Below are 18,807 nucleotides of genomic sequence, written 5' to 3' on the forward strand. Positions count from 1 at the left end.
TTGGAGATATTCATCTTAAAATTCATAGTGACATGTTACGAATTTGGCCCCATGGATAGAAGTGTAGACAAAAAAATTTCAGAGTGCGATGTGATCCTAGTGTTTGTGACAAGACACAGTCCTTTTTTTTAGCCGTGGAGTGGGCTTTGCATCTCTAGGCTTCTTCACAAGCTAAACTAGAAAAGAACAGAGCTGAATTTCTCTTTGCTGACACTCCCCTCGGGTTGCTGGTCGCGTTAAATGGGTGTAGAATAAAAGGTGGTCTGAGGACAGCGGCATCCTGAATACAAAACAAAGTATGAGCCTGTGTAACTTATAATAGCCTCTCAGTGATGACAGCTGCAAGAGAGCTTCCTAGCCACGGATTCAATTTTCTGCCATGGTCGTGTTGTAGTTAGTACCCTGGGTTTATTTGCGGGCATTGTATGGAGCTGCAGAAAAGATGTATTGCTGGACAAAAACGCAATAAGCATAAGCACATGGGCGTTATCAGTCTCACTGCATCTGTGTGTCCATGTTATAAATCTGTGTCTGACTCGTGTGGAGGCACAGCATGAAAATGACCTCTAAAAAGGCTGCACACCAGCCGCCTTTTGTTGCTCTGGAGTAACAACAGGAGAAACTGAAAGTAGTTTTTTATTATTCCTTCATTAAGTTCCAAGCGCAGCAACAAGGCACACAAAAAGCTGTCTCTGTTTGGTTCTCTCAGTCATAGCTGCCATCATTAGGAGCTAGACAGAGATTGAGTGTAATTTAATCATTTTAGGCTATCGCTCAAAGACCCAGGAATAAGATAATCGCATTCTGGTCAACTGTCAAAACAAGATATGTTTAATTCAGATAAACATGCCTATGTGGTATGAAGTCGGTATTCACTGTATTAACACACATATCCAACAATATATGGGGGATGTTTTTATGTGTGTGTTATGTAAATAACACACACATAAATAACACCCCCTGTAATTTATTGTGGAGCTTACAGGGAATGGATGCTTCAGCATCTTGTTTACGGATGGCAGTCTGCCTGAGAATAGCAGTACTTAAATATTAAGATCCACACCAAGCCCTTTGCAACTGAGGATAAAAATAAATAAATAAAGCTTAAATGTATAAATACAGCAAATACTTTTGGTGTTTGCTAAAGCCAGCTAAGCAAAAAGTCAGAGAAGTCCCCATAGTGGTGTGACAGTAGACGCTCCCAGCAGGGGTTCCGTTAGTTTCATGACATTTTAGAGAGGATTAGCAAAAAGACTGGGTAAATAAATATTTTAACCCATAAAGAAGTTGTAATAAACAATGTCACAATCCACGGCAAATGGGGAAAACAACATAATGAGGTCAAACCTATAATGACAATAAATTCAGTGTTGTCTCTCAGATTACGGCAAGCTGTCTAATGTTGTATGAAATCTGACAAAGCAATCTTCCACAAAAGCACGCTTAGCTTTACCATTTTTGAATGAAACTCTATAGTGGGTCTAAAAAAAAAAAAAAAAAAAAAAAAAAATATATATATATATATATATATATATATATATATATATATATATATATATATATATATATATATATATATATTCACACACAGATCAAAATCTTGTTTCACAAACATCTCTTTAAAATTCCTCTAGAGGCAGAATCTAACTCTTACAGTTGACATTTTAAATCTAAAGTGTATATGTTGAGCTGGAAGAGTTCTGCAGGCACCTGCATACGTCTTTCACCACCATGCAAAACATTTATTCAATAGAAATAAATAAATAACTAAAGCATCCAGATTCTCTTTCCGTGCCATTCTTCGTATAATGCCATTTGTATTAGGGCACATGGTAATGCACAAAGGCCTATAAATCATGCCCACTGTATTCTAAGCCTATTTTCAGTGCTTTATTCATTTCTGATTGAATTTTCTGATTTCCCATGGGCCCCACCCTGACCGTTTCAGGTTAACCTATGAGTCACTACATTTTAAACATCTTGGAATGACCCTTGCCATCCAGAGGTTAACACCTGTGCTGCCTGTAACGGAAATGTTTCCGGTAATTGGATGAAAGGTATTTTATGCGCTCCAAAAGAATTGCAAGAAAACCAGTCATCCTCTGCTTTTGAGTCTGAATAAAAAGCTTTTTAGCTTTTAGTAACAACATAGTCTTTGTTACTATGTTGTCATTTTGATTCAGAAAGCTGCTAGCATAGCCCTAATGGGCTTTTGCCTATATAATTTAATAATAATACAAATCTCAATATGATAATTGTCTCCGAACGAAGTCAATGCTTTATTTAATTATGATACAATTTTGAGATTTCCCATGGGCCCCCAGACTGTGGTGCTGTCAAAGGTATTAGTTGAGGAAATGTAGGCAGGTCAGCAACAAACTTTACTGGAATTTTCTGAAACAAACTAGCGTGTGAAGAGACCCGAGGGCTGTGCAATTAGCCTGAATTAGTGTTAAATGGTACAGAAAATGGTGAGTGCTGGCACCAGATGATCCATCACAAACATGGACGGTGTAGAGCTGCATATATCACACTAGAGCAAACTCCAAGCCCGTGGATATCAAGTGCACTCTTGCTAACTTTTCTGCAGCCCAGAAGTGCCACGAGAAAATAATGTTCCACTGCGCTATTTTTTTTTCCATCCAGCGTTTGTGTCTATTGGTGCAGCCATAACCACAAAGGAAACCTGGCAAACCTTGCCCCCATCGATAAGCCACAGGTGGATCTGACTGTCATCGTGATTGCATTTTCCATCAAATTCATGTGTTGCTTGTGGTGTTTAAGACCGTTTTAGCCTTATTCTTTCAGCTGCAACCCTGGTGGGGTAAACGCTCTGGGGACTAAGTAAAGAACAAGTATTAATAAAAAACAATTCCAACTGGTTACTACACTTTGCAAATCTTCTGTAAAGGTCATCGAGTTGTCTACTAGGCTTTAGTTGTCTGCTTTAGGATTAGGTCGTCAAATGAAGGCCAATGAAATCGCCTGGAATTGTTTGCTGCCAGCAGAGAAAAACGAAGCATTGAATATTTGTGTTTGTCAGGAAAACTGAAAGGCTTTACATGATTTCTAAAAATCAGAGTCTCTATCGCTTCTCATCCACCAAGCTCCAAGGGATCATCTAGGAATGGTGATGCTGGACAATTAGAGATGCAGTTTAAATGACCCGTCTTTCACAGTATTTGGGACTCATTAAGTTACAGCCAAAATTGTAAAGTGTTTCCTGAGATTGCCTCGATGAAGAGTTGACTCACTTCATGGCACAGCCCTCAGTATAACACCGTAATATAGGAAACAAAACAGAGACAGAAACAGAGGCTGCGCAGTCAAACTGTCACTTAAGGACCCAAAAAATCACTTTAGTATGCAATTAATACCTGATAACCACACATTACAAATAGGTAGTGTAGATTTTAACACATCCCTGTGGCAACTCCACTGTTGGCAGTAGCAAAAAGGTACAGTAATAAGCAAACCTGAGTGACAGACCATGGCATAACATTTTTCCCCTGCGTTGCCTTGTCCTTTAAAAAACAAGACGGAAAAAAAAACAGGTGTCTTTTAATCTCAGGAGGCACGGGCCACGCTTATCAGACTTAACTCTTAATTGTACTCAGCTCATTGCAGTTAAGCGAAATGAAGCTGCACTTGGCTGAACTTTAAAGGACATCTGAGAAAGGCTGGTTGTCAGGGAATGGTTGTAGTCCTGTTTAATGAGATTATGGAGCAAGTTAAGTACTTCTTAGGAACCCAAAGAGCCGACTGATCAGACCAACCTGCAGATGTCTTGCAAATAGTTTTAGCATCAAGCCTTAGGATGCACTCAGTAGCTTGCACTTTTTAGGTTAAAATAAAGCAGGGTACTACATGCTAGAAATACCTTCCCGTTCACAGTTAGTGAATGTCTTGAAATAATTAAAGTGCAGACAGAAAGTGGGACTTAAAGGGGGGTAAAAAGCATACCTCCCTACAAGGACTTTCTTTACAAGAATACCTGCAGTCATCCAGTGGTTAAAGTATATCCCCTCTGGACAATATGCAATGAACCACATACATGCAGACATGTACAGTACAGACTGTTTGTGATTTGCTTTTCCAATGCAGACACACGTCCGCTTTAAACAGCTGGAGGTACCGGCAACCCACGATGCATTAAAATTCCCCTTTTAGCTCTGCGGTCTAAATATATCAGCGGTGATAGATTTCCCAGCAACAAAAAAACAGACATACATGAATAGTCTACAGTGACATATAAAGTAATGTGAAGAGAACAGACTTGCCTTTTCCCAGGTATGGGAGCCTTTCTCTGACAAATAACAGCGATGGCTCCATCCACACTCAAATCCAGAGTGATGTCCCACAGTAAAGAGTTACTGGGTGTTACTGTTCGAAAGGTCACACCTTTCCTTACTGTTGCTCTGTGAAAAGTCGAAAATGAAAAGGTCAAGAATGCAATAAATTTTTACATTACATTACATTTCTGGCTTTTTCTTTTTTTCATGAGTTTTGGAATTTTCTTGTGAAAAAAAATGTGTTAAATATAGTTCCCTCATGTACAGTAGATTTAAACTTCCACCTTAAAATTCATTTATAGGTGAATTTAATTAATGCTTTTAATCTTGTCTGGTTTCTCACGATAAATCCATTTCAGTAATAAGAAGGAAGCTGCATAAAGTTGATATTCAGGCCTGGGGACTAACCGAATAGATAGAGCATTAATTACATTAATTATATAGGAGGTAACTTTATTCCATTTTAAAATAAAGACCAGTATTGGTAACTTGCAGGGTTGTAGGCTCTCACACTTTTCAACATCTAGTTTTTGTCTCACACTGCCTCAACAATCTTATGACAAATAAGAAGAAGCCTCAACTCTGACTGGTGCAGTAATTTAATGTACAAACATTAATGGAAATACAGGCAAAAATAGAGATTTTAGGATTCATTCAAATTTGAAAGTCAATGACCAACGTGAACTCTCTTAGGTAAGGTTTCTGTACTTTCTTGAAGTAGTCTTCAGGAATAGTTCTCCAGCCTTCTTTAAGAACATTTAACATCTTTAAGAACACCTGTCTTTGGATGTTGGCTGCCTTTTTTCTCTGTTTAGATGATCCCAGACTTGTTGAGGTCTGGGGAGGCCAGTGCTTTTCGATCTAGGTATGCTTTTACCACAGTGGCAATGTGTTTGGTATCATTGCCAATCATTGCTTTCCAGATGGTATTGCATGGTGGATTAAAATCTGACAAGCCCCCAAACACCACTGGCTGAAATGCAGCCACGAACCATGACAGAGCCTCCACTCTCTTTTTCAGATGGCTGTAGATACTCACCGTTGCTCCTCTCTCCTGATGTCCTCCATATACACTGATGATGATTTAAAGCAGAATTTTACATCTGCATTTTCTTCCCATTTCCCTCCCTTAAAAAATGGCAATCTTTCCACTGAAACCATTTCCAATGATGCAGATTCATCATTGGGTTCAGTGAGGTATTTGCTGGATTTGTTCCCATTTTGGTCACTGGGCTTTTCAGATACTGTTTATCTGCTGTAGATAGTTTTTTTTAGGCCCACTACTTGTTCTTTTGTCCTCCACTTGTACAAAAATTTTTGTTTGGTAAACTATGTTCTCTTTCATAGATTCAGCTAAAGAAGACGGACAAATTATGCGTATTGTGACAGCCTGCTAGCTAAACACACACACACATATACACACACAAAACCAAGGGCTGTTGGGAAAATCGTAGTGAAAGTGAGTGAAAAAGCAGCCAAGACCTTCAGAAAGTTTGAATAACAAATATAAGCCGAGTGTTGAAATTACATCAGCTGGAGAGTATGTTTAGTTTGTTGCTTCAAGCTGTTTGTAGGACTCTTTCTCTCTTGTCTCAAGAAAACGATTTCTCCTGATATAACTTACTAGTTATAAAAATATTAATTACATTTATAACACATAATTGGAACAAGTTACCTCTCAACCCTGATATTGCATAAAACATCAATCAAAGGCAATATTTATTAGACTCTGTACATACAGTTAAAAGAAAATGTAAAGAAAATTGTAAGAGAGAGAACATACAAAAACACAAACCTGTGATATATATATTTATCCTTATTTCAACCTGTAATTACCATCACCTCTGTGCAATTAAAGGTGCAAAGAAAACATTGTTCTTTCTATTTATATTCACGTGCTCTCATTATTCAAAATGTACTAATGGAGTATTAGTTTTCTTGGTGTCTAATTTGTAAACGGTGTGCATTATGCAGCCAAACAGACCTTCCCCGTGGGGCTTTCCCAGCATAAGCAGCTTGCAGTAGGTCAAATGTTAATGAGATACTCTTCTGGAAGAATTGTGGAGGCCAGGAGGGGCACACATGTAAATATGCCAGACTTGCTGAATATGCACGAACAAGACAGAGTATCCGAATGTTCAGGAAAAACATCCTCGTGTGATTCTTTGTTTTTCATCTGCATGCAAAGCTGTGTGGTTTATCTCTGAGATAAACACAACTGTTGAGCGCATTATGAGTCTCAGAGGAGGTGTAATTTTTGATAGGAACAACAGCAATCTGAGCGCTTCTCTTTCTTTGGCTTTGCTGTTGTATTTCAAAAGCAGGCAAAAGAAGAGAGGACGTTACTCCCTTGTTATGCGCGGTGACAGGAGAGCAGCCTAAGCATGCATTATCTCTTAATTGAAAAGCGTTACTCGTGTGCACATTTTTTACATTTGTACAACAAATCTGAGCCACCCTTTGTAACAACATCTGCACAGCAAACATGTAATCTGGAAAGAAACATCTTTGGCAAAACCGCTTGAGACCTTTGCTCCAGATTACATGCAAAATGTAATCAGGAGAGAAGGTCTCAAGTGGCCACTGATTTTAGCGCATAAGTTTCTGCTGTGGAGCCGCATTTCCCTGTAATCACTCGCTGTCTTAATGGCTGGGATGTGAGACAGAAATATGGCCCTCATTCCTTTTCAGAATGAATAAATCTGGCTCCTGTTGCAGCAACAGTGACACTGTTAAAAACATAAAATGGACACAGAGCGTACGGGTTAAAGGTCGTAATTAAAAAGGACTGAACGGTATCATTTTCAACAGTTTAATCTTGCGCCGTCATGACCCTGAAGCAGCTGATTTCCATTCCAGCTGCTCAGTGCAGAAGCTCATTTGTCTGATTAATACAGGTTCCTACATGGAGCGGAGAGCTAAAGGGTGAAATCATCTAGTGGTGTAACTTGTGACAATTGCACACAGCTGAAAGCCACCTTTTTAGAAACAGGTTAATCACTTTAATATTTATTCTGTTATACACTGTTATAATATTCATTCCTTCAGTAGCATTCTGGGTAGCTGAATTCAGCATTCAGTTGAAGCTTCTATTATTGCCATCATTCCCAGTTTTACTACAGAGGTTGCTATGGCAAACGCAAGTCAGAAATGTAAGTCAACTTACAGACTGGAAACTAATTAAATCAGCTCTAGCTCTGAACACTTCTCATCACATAAAGCAAAAGGAAGAGTGAGATTCTGTTGCCGGTGTATGGCTTCTCTGGTGGTATATCAGGTGGCAGATGAGAGCGGAGCAAAGAGGAACCTGCAAGTCCCTGATTAGGATGAAGGTAAGGAGATAACAAGAAGGAAGGTGCATCTAAGGTAATGATAATTATTTTTTGTCTTCACATTTCTTATCAAATGTAATCTTTGTAAAAAAAAAAAACAATGCTCCCACCGAAAAGTTTATTTCAGTGTTTAACTTACACACATATATTGTATTTTTCGGACCATAAGGCGGACCAGATTACACGGCGGATTAAGCGAAACAAACATTAGCATTCATCCTCCAGCTTTACTGTTTATGTTATGCTAACATAGCTGTGTCGCTACTAGCCATCACATAGCACATCATTATATACCAGATAGCCCAACTTCAGTAACCCTACAAAAGTCACTGCTGTTTAGTTTTCTGTCTTTGTTTATGTTTGAAGTGATAGCAGAGCTGTACATTTTAATTTTTCAGAAATTTCTCAGTCAGAACATGCTATATCATGTTTAAGTGGAAACTAGCGCGCTAACTACCTGCTAACTTCTAACCCCGTTAAATTATATAAATTCCGTTTTCATGGATGCCTGGATGTTAAACTTAATTGTTACACCTGGTAAAGCAGCAACGCTGATCATTTTATTAAAGATGAAAGAATTTAGACAGTTTTTAACTCTCAGTGATACCGCAGTGTTGATTGCCGTAGCTGTAATGCTCCGACAATCCATCAAGTGGTGCGGCATCGTAGCTTACCAAAGTCGTACTAAAACATTTTTTGATAGATTTTTGAGCGCCGTGTACCACATAAAATCGGTTCGAGGTCCTCAAGTACAACCAGAATTCATACATAAGGCTCACCGGATTATAAGCTGCACTGTCGAGTTTTGATAAAATTAAATGATTTTAAGTGCGCCTTATAGTCCAAAAAATAGGGTACCTTATAAGAAAAGGTTGTTATAGTTATAGCAGTTATTCTTCTTTTAAGGGCATTAAAATTCAAAGCATGAAACACAATCTACACGCATTGCATCAAACTACCACATGCAATATGGAACGGAAATCTGCAGTATGATTTCTTTTTCTATTTTCAGTATCGCACTGCATATCTCAGCTTTGGTTGAACATTATATTTACTTCTTTTCTTTTATCTTTCCTTTCAACAGTGCTTACTTAGATTGTGAAGTTTACTTTCAGTGGGCCAAAACTTTAATCCACCGTGAGTGAGGTAAGCAGGATTGCATGTTCGGTGTATTAATGAGAGCACCTTGGAGGGCTGTTAATCTAGTAATGGCCTCTGAATAACGTGCGCGCCGATGAAACACCTCTGTGTATTGAGCTGAGTGGAGCAGGGTTTAACTAATAAAAAGTGACAGTAACAAGAAGACTTATCTAAAGCCCCTTTTTTTCTGTCTCTCAGCTCCCTTGCATTAAAAAAAAGAATCCCTTGTGACTCGAGGAGGCGTATTTCTTCTGAACATGAACATGAACCAGTGTCCATAGCTTCAGTTAGCAGGGCCTGAGGAGGCAGCGGGCAGGGAGAGGCACTGAGGCAGAGAAGATGGATGGCTGTGGAGACCGAAGCTGACACTGTGTGAGAAAAGCAGCTCTCAGGTGCTGCACCTGCCATCCATCTCACTTCTGACCAGGCAAGGCATGAGTGGCACTGTTGTTTCACCTTTTGGATACTCTTCATCCACTTAAGGGGCGCGTGCACGCACTTAAAAACACTAACGCACAAGACAATGCCCACAAGAGAACCGGCCCCAATAGTAGACATCTACACTTTCAAATACACTCAAAGCGAGCCTCGATTGCCCTCGGCCTTCATTAGCCCTCTCCTTTTCCTTATTTACTGTTTGTAATGCAGTGTTCTTTAGACTTATATTGATTGATCATAGACACATGGCCAACAGAGCAACAATCAAAACAGCGCACATGCAACGCAAAGAGCACAGAGGCTGAGTTTGATCAAAGACCTAGAAGATATCCTCCAGCTCACCCAGATGCATTCCATCATCAAGGCTGCTATCGAGATGCTACATAGGGTTTGTAATTACTTTGCTGATATAATTTGTGTTCCCATCTTTAGCTTTGTGAGTGCATCACTGCGGGGCCACAGCACCACAGTGAACCCCAGTGCAATCGGAAACAGATGCAATCGTTAATTATGCAGGCAAATGTCCACCGTTTAGCCAGTCTGATGGCCAGCCATCGGCAACGTGCTTATCGTACTTATGGAGCAGTTTAGGGAGTTGGGGAGATGTTCATGCCAACACTCCTGCCAGATGGCAGGCACCGCAGCACTAAAATGGATGTAAAAGCCCTATTTGTCACCGAGTTGAATGATTAGACCCGTGGTTGAAAAGCTCACTGACGCGGTGTCCTGTTGATACAGAAACTCACTGTTAATTTATTGCCTCAATGCTACTTTTAAATAAAGCCATTAGAATGGGGGAGCTGGGGGTACTACTGAGTCTGATTACTGAATTTAAATAGATGTTGAGACGAAAACGGAAAAATACACTCATACTTGCTCATACTTCATTCCACTCAACTGGGAAAAAGGATAATCTAATTGCCCTTCCTGTGGGTAGCGCGATGACGGTAGTACAACACTTTATCTGTGACCTTTACAAAAGCCTCACTGAGAGTGACAGGTTCGTTTTTGCCATGACGGACGGACAGGTGTGGCTTGTCTTTTCTCAATCAACCTCGAATTTGTATTTCCCTTGACTGGAGCTATAGCCATCAAACACAGGTTTATCATGCTGATGAGAGAGTATTAAGTAAAGCTTAATGGAACATTCAGACAGTGATAAAGCACACAGACAGCTGTTGAGGACTGGATGCACAGCGCTTCTTAATGTGCTGATAAGCTGGCTGAGGGCTGCACTGTGGAACTGAGTATGGAACTTAAAGATACAGTCAATATTTTTAAGTTAATGGTCTAAAAAAAACATGGATGTAGTCACCAACACGTACAGAAGGGACTTCATTTTCCTTTCTAACGATGTTGCCAGAGAACAGAAGAGTAGGAGAAGAAAGGAAAGAAGTGAGGCAGCATTAATGCTTTCCTTTTGGTTCATTTGTGTATGATTGGGTAAATGAATTAAAGCAGAAATGATTAAAAGTGACACAATAAAAAGAGGAAGCAGGGATTGGTTTTTGGCTCCGTTGCCTAAGCTAAAAAAAACCCAAAACAAACAGGAAACCAAATAATGAAATTAAGTACATGGTCTAATCTTAAAAAGCAACAACAACAAACAAATGTGAAACTATTTCATAATACTTCTGGAAATCCAGCGACAGCTGAAATATTTGATAAACCACCTTCAGACTCAAGTTTGCATGTTTCCTTTTGCAAAAGAGCCGAGTACCTGAGAGAAATGTTGCTTCCTGACAAGGAGGACAAGTGCACCCATGCACAGCTGTCAGCTCAGATAATATGGTCCTTTTCCAGCATTCACAATTGAATTAAAAAAGGGGAATTAATAATCCATGACTGTCTGCTCACCCACTCACCTTCAGTGAAGCACGCATGAGCAAGTCGAGGCGGAAGTCACTTCTAAAGTGTTTGAGGTATTGATTTGATTCTGTGAGTGCAGACTGTCCAGGAACCGGCACTTCTGCACTTCGGTGCTGCCTTTAAGGCCGGTTCTTAAGTCAGGACACCTTCCACAGATTTACGACACTCTCAAACAAAGTCAATTAATAAGTGAGTCTTGTATGGAAAATGCATTTGACGCCTCCTGTCAGACAATAATTCACTGACTTGGAATAAAGCTGATAGTGTCTTGAATAACAATTTGTAAAACCTGCCTCTAATCGGGTCAACGTAAATCTCTGCTTGTCTGCGCTGACAGCCAACCTCGACAAATGTAGCTTTGCCGCCGCGTGCTTCTGTTTGATCTTCGCCTGGATGATGATAACAAAAGGCTGCAGATGACCGTGAAAGCCATCAATGAAACGGTGAGTGCGGGTTGGAAGCATTTAATTTAAATCCAGTTTTGAGGTGCCAATCTCGCCGCGTTGCATCATTTCACCTGTAAAAGGGAAGTAACAGACTGACGTCTTGAGAGACAGCCGTGATATTAGGCTAAGGATAATTAGTCAGCTGGTTGAGGCATTGGTTCTTGGGAAATATGGAAGGCTGTTTTTTGAAACATGTCTGTATAAATTTAGCCTTCATTACCAAGTATGTCAGAGGTCTCCAGAGGAATTACAGTCTTTTTAAGATGGTTCTACAAGTGCTCTCATCTCTATTCAAAAGCATTCTGCATTGCAAAGTGAGATGAAGCCATGCTACTAATCTCCGCGATCTGCATACACTCTACAGCACTGTGCACTGATCCTGAGCATACCCTTTAAATAAAGGAAATAATGAGGTATATGGCACACATATTATTTGCTCCGTGTTAACCTTGATGACTCCTGCTGTTAAAACTGCTCTTAATGTCTTCAGGCTTTGCTGCTCAAATAATCCATCCCGTTTCCAGGAAAGATGGTTAACAGCTATGATATTTCCAGGCAAATGTCATAATCCATACTAAATCTCATTTCGTTCAATATTCGCTTATATTTGATGGCAAAGGATTTGGGTAAGAATTAGGGAAGATGACTAATACTATTAGTGAGCGGTTCCCCATTCTGAGGTTTTGCTGACCAGATGATTTCAACTTTGCTGAAATAACAGGCCCATGTAAATCGGGGACAGAGTTTCTCTTATAATACTGCAAGCATGTGGTCAGCCGTGACATTGCTGACCACTGCAAATTTCAGGGAGGCAAAAAATTCCATTTTACCTGAGAGTGAAGTTAGTCAGCTGAGCAGAGCTGGCCATGAGTATGTAGAAGGTGGCGATGTCAGTCTTCTTTAGAGGTTTGGAGGATGTCCGTATGACGATGGCATTGCCGAGCTTGAGGCGCGAAAGCGTTGCCATCCCCTTAGGCACCTGCAGAAGACGCACACTTCCAATCCTCTGCATAGGAGTGACAGGAATAAACTCTGCCTGCTGCTGTGAACCCCCCCACCGACTTCCATCCACAGAATTGCACTTCCCTCTGACTTTTGGCTGAGCCTGGTAGTACAGCTCCACAGGGTTCCCAGCAGATGGATCCTGCCTCTCTCTACTGGTGCCCTCTGACCCTGGAGCAAACCAGCCAGGTGTAGGAACCAGCTCGGCCATGCAGGTCCCCCTCTCACCTCCTATGGCACAGGAACCCCTCACCTCCTGGGTTTGCCAGAACGCATACACGGTCACACATGGTAGCTCATCCAGAGCGCCTTCCCCTCTGTTCCAATCCCTGCCTGCAACATAGAAGAGCACCCTGACTTTGGGCTTGGAGGAGAAAACCCGAGGCGTCAGGACAAAGGCCTGGATTTTCCAGTTAAAGGTAAAGACCTCTGGTGCATTGAAGAGCTTCACAGACTGGACCATATCTAGAGGCACGGGTTTCTCTGCGGACATGGTGCGATAGCTGGCGTTGACCACCGGCTGGCGGCTGGCTCGTAAAATAACAAAGGGCTGGATGTGGCTCTGCATGCTGGAGTTCCTCATGAAGTCCTGCCCTACCTCTTTTAGGAAGAGGTAGTCGGCATCCTTAACTTCGTAGCTGACCGGCAAGAAGACAGGGAAAGGCACTGGGCTCTTGTTGTCGGTCAGTTCTTTACTGCTCAAATCTGAAAGAGGAAAATTGAAAATTACACTACTGTTGCAGGACAAAACGTTTATGCTACTTCTGAATAAATCTTCAAAACTGAAGGATTTCACTTTTTTGTCACATTTGAAGACAGGCAGTGTCCCCGAACCACACGAATATCAAAGTCATACAAGGCCAACTGATCAACTGAGTGGGACTTTAAAATATTAGACTAAAAGGCCTCTGGCCTTAATCTTAAAAGTCCTATAGCACAGGTGGAGCAGATGTTAAACTCTTTGGCTTTGTCACCAAATTATTGGAATTGTAAAAGGTTACGAACTGTATTTGTTTTATGAAAAAAAGACAACATTCCCAGTGTCCTGGTGTCACATCAGATTGCTTTGATGTGGCCTTAAAATACATTAACAGAGAAAATCTGAAATAAAACATGAAGTCAGGATGAGACCAAATAAAAGATGGTGCTTTCCCCAAAAGTCAGATCAGCCCGTTACTAGCCGAGTTGTAACAATCCAACATCGATTTGTTGACTAAAGCCTTTTTCTCTGCACAGTATGTAATTGTTTCCAGGTAGTTAATCCTGGTAGTAAATAGGTTTCTATGGAAATAATTTTTCGAAATGCTCTTTAAAAAATGTCGCCTGCCGTGTTGTCATGTTCAAAAGTGTCTCTGTTTTCCCTCCATAGCATGAGAAGGTACAATCTGATACATCTGGCACAAAGTGGAAATAAGCCATCAAACACTGGGATTAAAATGGCTTTTCAGATTGTCTCTAGGCAGGGGGAATAAGTAGTGACAAACAGGGCTGTGCATCATTATATCAAATGAAAGAAAGTAGATTTGATGTAAAAGACCAGCATGCACCTGAAAACATGGTTACTGGTTAAGGTACGCATTTGTACACCAGCTGGTCTGTGTCGGTGTGTTTTGTACAGTGATAACAGGAGAGTTACAGGAGTACTGTAAATACTAATCCCAAGTGTAAAGAATGACCTTTTTGCAATCGCTGTGACAAATCAATCGAACAGCATAAATGTCCCCTGATCTGATTTCATGGTGAGTGTTTACCGCGCTGGAAATCAGCAGAGGTCACTCATGCGTCATGTGTCCTCATTAAGTGTCCATTTTGACAGAATTATGAAGATTATAGCTGCTGACCCGGGTGTGCACTTTTGATCTGGTGGCTAATTGCCCTACTTGGTGAATCATGAACGCATAAAAACAGAAACACTCATGTTTACTATAACAACCTGGATGAGGCTGTTGTGAACATGGCAGCAAACCCAAACTCAGTGTCTTAAAAAAAAGATCAGATCTACAACTACTGACTTATGTATATTCATGAGAGAGTGAATGCCGCATTGAATGCTATCTGCCATTGAATTATTGATCAGTATTTATCAAATGAAAAAGGTTTGACGTTTTTCTGTGTCAAATTTGTTCCGCGTGTCCCTCATGGCTGCCGGCTCTTGATGGGTCCGTCTATCACGACCGCTTCTGCTTTTCATCCTCCCTCATTGAGCCTGTCGAGCTGGCCTGACACTTCGCACGGCAGCGACTGTACTGCACATGTCACTATCATGTCAGCCCAGCAGCCCTCAGAGGACGACAACAGCGTTTATTTCCTCCCCTTCCACACACAGACAATAGTGTCAGTCATGTTCACTGAGTGGGTGACACACTGCATGAGGCAGAATCTGGACCTAGAATCTAGGCTATCCTGGCTTAGCCTTCCAGTGGGCACTGACAGATGTGCTATTTAATACCAGAGCTGGCAGCACCTCCAGTTGGAGTGAATATAAACTGGCTCGCTGTGTTCCAGGCGGGAGCATTCATCGCCACTGTAAAGTACGCCACATGCAAGCTCACATCTTTATGTTTGAGTTTAATGTACACTTCTTGTTATTTCACATCTTTTTTTTCTTGATAGTAGACTCCAGAAGCTGTTTTGCTTACTGGCTAGAAGGTTCGTCCTTCTGCTTTGCCAATATTTAAGATATTTATCAAGTAGCCAGTGCAAGCAAAACTTCTCCGATGATGAGAGTCCAGCCCTGAACACGAGAGCAAATCTGGCACACCAGCTGTTCCAGCCTCTCAAATCACTCACTTTGAAGACACTGAGCTTCCCGTCCTCCTTGGCTGAATCAGGGAGCGCACGTGTTACCATGCAGATGTTCATGCCACCAAAAACTGTTGTAAAAACTGCAGCAGGGAACATATTCAGTGGCTTCCACCTTAGTGGTGTACAGTATGTAGGTTAAGTGCTTTCTGTGTGCGGGGGAAGAAAAAAATGCTCATTTTTTGTGCCAACGTTTTGTTGATAATCAAATCTTTGTTCATCCCTCTCTGTGTCCAAATGAAAATGCTCCCTGCATGAAATTAGATTTACAAGCACTACCACTGAATGTTAGCAGAAAATTTACTTCAGGTAGGATTTCTTACCGAAATGAAAATGAGACAATACAAAAACGGAGCTTTCTGTGTGTCATACCGCTTTCTTTCTTTCTTTCTTTCTTTCTTTCTTTTATTTGAATCATTTGTTCAAAGATACCTAATAAGAGCTTTACTGCTATGCATCAATATGGACATGTTCACTTCTTGCAGTACTTTAACCTAAGAAGTTGGTTTGCTCTGTTGTGCGTGTAAGAAACAACAGTCTGCTTATTTAACAGCTTCGAGACTTCATTTATCGAAGAGATGTTGATTTCAAAATAATGTTTCCCCATCGCCAGCTTTAATAAAAACACTTGTGTCTAATGAGCTGCATTTTGCCCTGCAGTTTGTCTCGTGGCTTTGTATTAAAGGTTTTTCATTTGCACATCAGCTAACTGATTTTCAGTGTGCTTGTCTTTTAGCGCTATTTCTTCACTTGTAATCAATCTTTGTATTATTCTAATAAAATGCAAAAAGCCCTAGCATCCATTGTGAATTCTAATGCGCACTAATGGCTTGTACCATATGTGCAAAACAGCTTGCAGAAGTGAGTCGATTCCCAGTAGCATCATGGAAGACAAACGGATGTCTGCGCTGGAATTAGTAATTGAGAGAATGAAAGATGTGTTCATTTGTGGCTCAAAAGTTTCTCTTTCACGCTGCCGTGAAAGGTTTCTTTCCCCTTTTTTCATTTTTTTATCAGATATTGCATATACAGAAATGTGCTGTTTATAAATAGAAAGTGTTGGCAGTGGATCAGATGCTAACCGCACTAATTATGCACCTGCATTTTCTTAATCTAATGTTAGCACTGTGACTGTTTATCCTCTGACTGGCTAACCTCTCCAATGCATCTAAGTTTAATAGAACATTATAGGTTCTCATTAGGATCTGACAGGGACACTTAGGAGTCCACTTGGGAGATAAACAGCAGCGTGCAACAGAGGGAAGAAAAGCTGTTAGTACATCCATGAATTTTTTAAAAAGTTGTGCAAAGTTAAAGTACCTTTCAGCAAAGAAGTTAATCAACAAAGCACAAATAGAAAGTGGGAAAAAGGGCAAAAGTTTGGTCCAGTAAGAGGTGGAAGACGTGCAGGAGCACAAGCACTGCAATGTGGTGTCTGCTGGAGCAGGGTGCTAACAGGGTGCTAATGAAATGCAAATTTACAAAGATCGAAGTTTGCTTACATCTGCCCATAACCCTTTAGGGCGTTAGAGTGTGTATTCAGTTTAAACAAAACTAGAATTGAAAAGAAATCATGTTTAAAACCTTTCATGGGTAGTTTCTAATTAACAATAAAGATTGGATTGCAAACATTGAAACTGTAATCTAATAACCGCAAAGCTACAAAACCAAGCATGGTTGTACACACTTTTAAGTAGAAAAGTTACCAGCCTGCATAGTCCAGTTAAAGCATCATACCCTCATTTTAAATGCATTATGAGGGGCTTTATGATGTGCGAAAATACTCCAATAAATGCACTAGTGATCATATGGCATGTAATGCTCTGACTTGCTGTTGGAAAGACGGGAGAAAATAAAGAAGAAGAGGGAGGGGGAAGAGAGAGAGAGCAAGAGAGAGAGATCTAGGGAGGCTTAAGCTTATGCAGTGATTGGTAGGGATTGCAATGTCCAATGAGACTCTTAAAGCGGCTTTAAAAATCTGTTTTATCACAATTTCTCAATTTTTATCGTTTTATCCCCACAAATCAGCCTGCCTTCATTCCCTGGAAATGGTCATCTAAGGCAGTTATAGGCTTTACACAAATGCCTTTGAGATGTGCTTTTTCTTCTTCATTATCAAGTTGGAAATCTAGATTGCCTGCTTCTTGTTTGCCTCACTGTACATGAAAATTGGGTCCCCCAATTTTTCTTTTTAGCAGAAAGCCAAAAGAGAAAGTAATACTTCCACCATGACAAGAAAGGCACTGAGCATTAAAGCACTGCTCACGTTGTAATATAAACCCATCAAGTTCTTTACCCCTCACTGATTTAATCCTAAATGTTTAATAGGCTATTTTACTCACTGCTGTGACACTCTCTCCTGCAAGTAAGACACATGTGCTCGTGTTACCCTCACTGGATCGCTGTATCACAGTTGAATAAGATGTAAGTCACAAATGAGGACATTTATGTATTATTTCTGTTTTTAGAAGATGCGTTAATCTTTAACGGCATTGCTGAGAATAGGCCCACCTCCATTCAGTAATATGTACACATGATGGAGAGTTCAGTCTAATAATTTGTTTTCAGCTGTTTAAGTGAAAGCCAATCTTTATGTTAATTCATTGCACTTTGACATGCGCTAATCTTGAACTCATTTTTCACCTTTCTTCTTTTTTTAAATTTAAAAACAAGCAAACTAACCACTTTGTTTTCACCTACCTTGTGTAATGACTGCTGTAATTGTTGCAAAGACTATCTGTAAGATCCTCCAGCTCTGCCAGTGCGTGCTCATTTTGGCACCCGGCTCTGCACGCTATTCCAGGCAAGTTCCCTGCGTCCGTGCGGTTGGGTTTTGCTTCAGTAGGTTAAGAAGAGGGTCCTTTCATCCATTCCTGCAGTTCGGACGCTTTCCATAATCACACCTGTGCGAGTATAAGTGGTAGTGTAATCCGTATTGCTGGAAAGATGGAAAGCGCATCGAGGTCTGTTCAAGTCCCGGCTGTGCGTAAAAGTTGTGCGTAACGATCCTTGCGGGACTCTTAGTGTCCGATCACAAGACGTGAGGCTCTTGAGGTGAAACCGTGTGACTGAGAAAGCTACGTTTGGATCATTAATGCCGTTCTAAACGAATTATCTCGACAAGTTGCTCAGATTGAGCCGGTCTCCCAGTCTGCCGTCGCGGTTGGGACTCTGCGGTGTTAAACGGTTGAAAGCAGATCACTGACTGTCTTGTGCGCAATCCTCAGGGTACTAAACTCATCATCTGTCACTGTTCACTCGCTCAGGAAGCCACGTCCAGTACGCAGCGAGTAGGATTAACCCTGCCTTGCGTTTGATTGTAATGTCAGAAATGATCATAGGTGCCGGATTTCTGATCACTTAATCTGCTTCAGTCCATGATGACCCACGCTCAACATTCAGTAAAGCTACTATAGTCTGTTTGTGTTTTGGAAGCTAACTGTCCAGATCTCATTAGTGAAAATAACAAACACAAGGGATAAATGG

The 18,807-nt window shown here is 40.8% G+C and overlaps 1 protein-coding gene across 1 annotated transcript in view; it reads right to left on the reverse strand.

The window, feature by feature from the left end:
• LOC113034160 (transmembrane protein 132D) overlaps window positions 1-18,590 on the reverse strand; it is a 29,256-nt gene extending 10,666 nt beyond the window's left edge. The window contains exons 1-3 of the mRNA XM_026188526.1: window positions 18,022-18,590; window positions 12,348-13,224; window positions 4,281-4,418 (exon numbers count right to left, since the gene is read on the reverse strand). Of these exons, the coding sequence (XP_026044311.1) occupies window positions 4,281-4,418; window positions 12,348-13,224; window positions 18,022-18,094 (1,088 nt within the window). The 5' untranslated portion in view covers window positions 18,095-18,590. The remainder of the gene's footprint in view (window positions 1-4,280; window positions 4,419-12,347; window positions 13,225-18,021) is intronic.
• Between the last annotated feature and the right edge of the window lie 217 nt (window positions 18,591-18,807).

This window comes from Astatotilapia calliptera, chromosome 12 (genome assembly GCF_900246225.1).
Source record: "Astatotilapia calliptera chromosome 12, fAstCal1.2, whole genome shotgun sequence".
Taxonomy (NCBI): Eukaryota; Metazoa; Chordata; class Actinopteri; order Cichliformes; family Cichlidae; genus Astatotilapia; species Astatotilapia calliptera.